Below are 5,003 nucleotides of genomic sequence, written 5' to 3' on the forward strand. Positions count from 1 at the left end.
GCTGTCCCTGTCCTGGGAGTGTTTGATGGGGGACAGTGTAGAGGGAGTTTCACTGTCAATCTAACCCTGTGCTGCTCGTGCCCTCAGAGCTTGGACAGGAGGTGGAAGTGTGTAAAGTGCCTCCAAGTAAGTACCTGATTTGCCACATTCTGCAGCTCCAGTTGATGCCAATGTGCGTGGCATCACGTAGGTTACTGACGTGTCCTCGAGGTATTTGTCCACCGGATCTGGAGAAACTGAGGAGAGAAGGCGAGGGGATGAGTCAGTGATCATTCCAACCACCCACAACAACGAATGAGACACAAAGCAACCTCGTAATGGCTCCAAAGCACACATCTCTATTGAAAAACTAGTACCAGACCCCATCACAAGGGCATTCAGTAAATAAGGTGTGCTTCTCCAAGATACTTAGTGCTGGCCTTTTCGATGACCACACATGCCATTCGGGTGCGGGGCCGATGACTGTCAGGACACCACCAGTACTAATGCAGCAACAGTGCTCTGCTCCCACAGTGCCGACTCTGCAATGGACGATTGCTCCTACGGCACTGACATTCCTTCTGTGCCGACCATCCGACAGTGTGGCACTCCCTCCGCACTGGCCCCTCACTCCCTCAGCATTGGCCTCCAAGGGAGGCGATGACCTAGTGGTATTATTGCTGGACTGTTAACCTGGAGACCCAGATAACGTTCTGGGGACATGGGTTCACATTCCACCACAGCAGATGGTGGAATTTGAATTCAATTTAAAAAAGTCTGGGATCAAGAGCATAACAATGACTATGAAGCCATTGGCAATGGTCAGAAAAACCCACCTGGTTCACTAATGCCCTTTAGGGAAGGATACTGCAATCCTTACCTGATCTGGCCCACCTGACTCCAGACCCATAGCAAATGTAGTTGACTCTCAACTGCCCTCTGGGCGATTAGAGAAGGGCAATAAATGCTGCTTAGCAAGCAACACCTTCACCCCGTTAATGAATAAAGAAAAACAAAACCCTCCGACACCACAGCCCTGACCCCATGATGGAGCAACACGCCCCAAGTCCTAACCATACAACTCTGCAGCGCCCCACCACCCCAGTCCCGACCATCCGACCCTGCGGCGCTCCCCATCTCTGGTCCCAACCCTCTTACCATGCAGCACTGTTTCAATCCTGACCCACAAACCCTGCAGCACTCGCTCAGTACTAACACAGCAACAACGTAACACCGCTTTAGTATTAACCATCCAAAGGGGTGGCGCTGGCCCTCCAACAGTGCGGCGCTCCCTCCGTGCTGGCCCTCCGACAGTGCAGGACATGTTGCATCTTCAATGAGCATTGAAGTGCCTTCACAACACTTTGTGACATTGTGCAAAGGAGTGAAAGGAAGAATGCTTTCCAGACTTTAGCAAGGAAGCCCACGATCCACGTGGCTGACTTGCGCACAGATAGTACCTCACATCCGAGGCACGGTGTTGGCAGTTGCGCACATGACTGGGAGCGGTGGCCCTCTCTGAACCAAACGCCATCTTTCTGCCACGCTGAGGCTGTACCCCCACCCCAGGCGATCGGCGGGGTTGGCCCCCATCCCTTACCCGTCTTCCTGCGCTTCAGCGTGACGTAGGGCAGCAGGTCGTGCCGCGTGATGATGCGTAGGAGCTGCAGCACCTGCCGGAAGTTTGTCTCGTCACAGCGCCCTTGGCGCTCCAGCGCCAGGAAGAAGTCACGTCCGCTCCGGATCATGCCGCGCTCGTAGTCCTCGATGACGTCGACGAAAAGGAAGGACAGTACCCGCACGTCACGATGGGTGAGCTGTGCACCCACAATTTGGAACATCCGATGCAAGGAGTACAGCCCATGCTCGCGGTTCACCTGCTCCTCTGGCCATTGCTGGCCGCTACGCTTGGTGTCTGACATCCCACCTGGGTGGTGGGGTGAGGAGTTTGTAGAGCAACCAAACACAGGAGATCTGGGATTCCCAGCTCACGATACCGATTATCACCTTTCCCCACTCCGGAATGCAGCAAGTAGGGGAGTTGGCAAGCTGTGATAGAGAAAGAGAGAGAGGAAGGGGAGTGGTCGGTGTTGCTATTCACTGTGGACAACAGCCAGCTCACAACTGGTCCCTTCTTGGCTGCTTCTCATCTTGCATCCGCCTGCTCTCTGCCCAGCAAACTCGCCGCAGTTGAACGCTTAAACAAAAACACTCCTGCAGCAATCGAAACAGCAAGCTACTGGAGTGCTCCAATCAACCCGGGTTCAGTTCAGTTCGTCTGACAAGCTAAAACACGGCAGAAGGGCTCGCACAGGAAGACTCCAGGCAAACAATTGAGGCGGTCTTTGGCTGACAGGATAACCTCGAACAGCGGTGAGCTGAGGCAGGCAATTTATTGAACGTGAAAATCCAGGGGAAAACTGGATCGCAGGTCGGCCTACAAACCAGCCCTCGCTTGGCTGTTCAACCAAGATACTGGTCAACAGGGAAGACAGCACCAAACAGACACTCACTTATTGCTGGGAGCTGGCCGCTGCTTTTCTCGTCGGTGCTTATGCAAGCAACCAGATTGCCACCTTCGGAGACTAATCGAGGAGAAATGCACAGCCACAAAACCCCAACGGGTGGCTGCTTTCCTTGCCAGAGCGAACACTTAAGTTTTTGGGCGGGGGGGGGGGGTGTGGTGGTGTTCTGTTGCCTGACCTGGGAGCGGGAACTTGGCTCGTCTATCTCGACAACCCCAACTCCCGCCCCAGACCTGAGCGGTCAATCAAACTGAAGTGGTGCGTGGGGTGGGGGATACAATGGGGGATCCCTTATCGTCTCGTCAGTGGGATGCGAGGGATGGGATTGCTGGGAAGGGTCTTCAAAGAGTCCTGAAAGCTGGGTCCTGGCTTCCTGAAGATTACCAGGGTTTGTTCAGTCAACCAGGCCAAAATGGGGTCTTGGGGAAGAGTAATGAGGCATAAACCCTCTTCCTTTAGAATGGGGGAGCAAGTCAATGGAGAAGGGGAGGGGCGGCCATCTTGAATAGTGACCCACTACCCCTCCCTGCCAAGGGGTTTGGAGGAAGAGGAAAGTGGTTGTGCTCTTGTCTCTTCCTCTAGCGTCCTTCTCCGTCTCCCTCCAGTCTCTCTTTTTCCACTCTCCTGCCACTCCTCTCACAACAGCAACCAGCACCGCCACCTCCTCAGCTCCGCCATCTTCCTCTCCCGGCCGTTGGATGAAGGAAAGGTTTGTGGAGGTGGGCGCGGCCTCGGGAGGGGCGGAGTCACCAAAACCGCCGCCGCGACGCCCGACGGGAGTCGTAGTCTCCCCGCCCGGCGCCACTGCCAGGTTTGAACGGACGCCGGGACTACAACCCCCGTCGCGCCTTTGGTCATCCGCTCCGCCCCCCCATCCGAAAACAGGATCGGTGCCAGTGACGACATCGCGCCCGGGGATGGGAGAGCGGACCGTGGTGCCCGCCGGGAATTGTAGTCTTTCTACTCCGGCCTGCCTACTGTTGCAGACGTAGACTTTGCGCCCAATGAACTACAAATCCCAGCAGGACATGAAGGCCGACGTTGCCCCTTCCGTCGCCAAGCTTTGTGGGGGAGGGGGAGTCGAATGGTGTTTCTATTTGGAGAGGGGCTTGGCCGTGGCGGCTTCTGGGAGATGTAGTATAATTGGCTAGGGAACTATATTTCCCAGCGTGCAGGGCGGCACGGCCCTACTATTGGCTAGTCAATGTTTTTGTAGTGTTGATTAATTGCATTGGTGTGTTCAAATATATGTTTATCGAATCGAACTCGAGTTGATTAATGTTCCTATACTTAAATCATGATTATTGTTGCAAAGGCCCAAGGTCGTTTTTTGCTTACAAAGGGGGATTCTTGGCTCTTAGACAACAAGGTGCAGGGCTGGATGAACATAGCAGGCCAAGCAGCATCAGAGGAGCAGGAAGGCTGACTTTCGGGCCTAGACCCTTCTTCAGAAAATCACAGTGAAGTGTCGGCGTGCGAATGGGAAAATAAGGTGCTTGCGTGCGCCATGTTTCTGAGGGGCGCAGGGAACTGTCTCTTCAGTTGCCATTGTCGGCCATCTTTTTAAGGGGCACACGCGAGAACTAAGCCGAACTGACTCTCTTAAAATATATATATATGTGTCATTACTTTGCCTGCAGCTGCATATTTCACCCCACTTAAAGGTTGTATTTTGTTTGAAGACCGGCTCTTGCCCTTCAGTAATATGGAGGCCAGTGGCAATGTCGGCTCTTGACCCTCTAAAAGATGGTGGACAACCTTTTTTTTTCCTTCCTCCTCCCCCGCCCCCCAAACATTTGAAGCCCTACCGTCAGTTGGGAGGAGAAAAGCCGCGTGTCGCCCCTTACTAATATGGCAGTGAACCAGCCACTTATTTAGACCAAGCGCCCCGCAATAAGATGGCGAACACCCCTGAGTCTCCTCATCCTTGTTGCCATCTTCCTGGCAGTGATTGCGCGCGCAAGCTCCAGGTGTCGACGTTACACCTTGCGGAGACGGAGGTCAGCGCGCCCTTCGAACGCTGATTGGTTGATCCTCCCCTCTGGATGATGGCGGTCGGGGCGGATGTGACGGTAGTGATAGTAGCCGGTGGTTTCCGGTAGCCCCGGCTCAGTGAAGGTCGGACTGATGGCGACGGTGGCAGCAGCGGGCGTCCTGCTGAGGGCCGGTGTTCGTCCGAGCCGCGCTCTGCAGCTGCTGCGGCGGAATCTGGGCCCCGCTCTCACTGCCGGCTCCGTACCTCACAGGTACTGGAGGAGGAGGAGGAGGAGGAGGAGGAGGAGGGAATAGGGATTCCGTCTTGTAGAGGAGATGGAGGTTAATGGGATGATAGCAGTGGGGCAAAGGGGGGTCAGGGGTAACGGTAGTGGGGCAAAGGGGGGTCAGGGGTAACGGTAGTGGGGCAAAAGGGGGCAGGGGGTGAGGAGGCAGTGGGGCAAAAGGGGGCAGGGGGTGAGGAGGCAATGATAGTGGGGCGAGGGGGCAATGATAGTGGGGCAA

At 55.1% G+C, this 5,003-nt stretch overlaps 2 protein-coding genes across 2 annotated transcripts in view; one reads left to right on the forward strand and one right to left on the reverse strand.

The window, feature by feature from the left end:
- dedd (death effector domain containing) overlaps nucleotides 1-3,352 on the reverse strand; it is a 7,702-nt gene extending 4,350 nt beyond the window's left edge. The window contains exons 1-2 of the mRNA XM_020525056.2: nucleotides 1,580-3,352; nucleotides 135-236 (exon numbers count right to left, since the gene is read on the reverse strand). Coding sequence (XP_020380645.1) covers nucleotides 135-236; nucleotides 1,580-1,901 — 424 coding nt within the window. The 5' untranslated portion in view covers nucleotides 1,902-3,352. The remainder of the gene's footprint in view (nucleotides 1-134; nucleotides 237-1,579) is intronic.
- A 1,050-nt stretch (nucleotides 3,353-4,402) lies between these two features.
- The window catches only part of ndufs2 (NADH:ubiquinone oxidoreductase core subunit S2), a 26,450-nt gene continuing 25,849 nt past the window's right edge, over nucleotides 4,403-5,003 (forward strand). Inside the window, 2 exon segments of the mRNA XM_048620763.1 lie at nucleotides 4,403-4,504; nucleotides 4,607-4,805. Of these exon segments, the coding sequence (XP_048476720.1) occupies nucleotides 4,403-4,504; nucleotides 4,607-4,805 (301 nt within the window).

Source organism: Rhincodon typus, chromosome 48 (assembly GCF_021869965.1).
Source record: "Rhincodon typus isolate 14 chromosome 48, sRhiTyp1.1, whole genome shotgun sequence".
NCBI lineage: Eukaryota > Metazoa > Chordata > Chondrichthyes > Orectolobiformes > Rhincodontidae > Rhincodon > Rhincodon typus.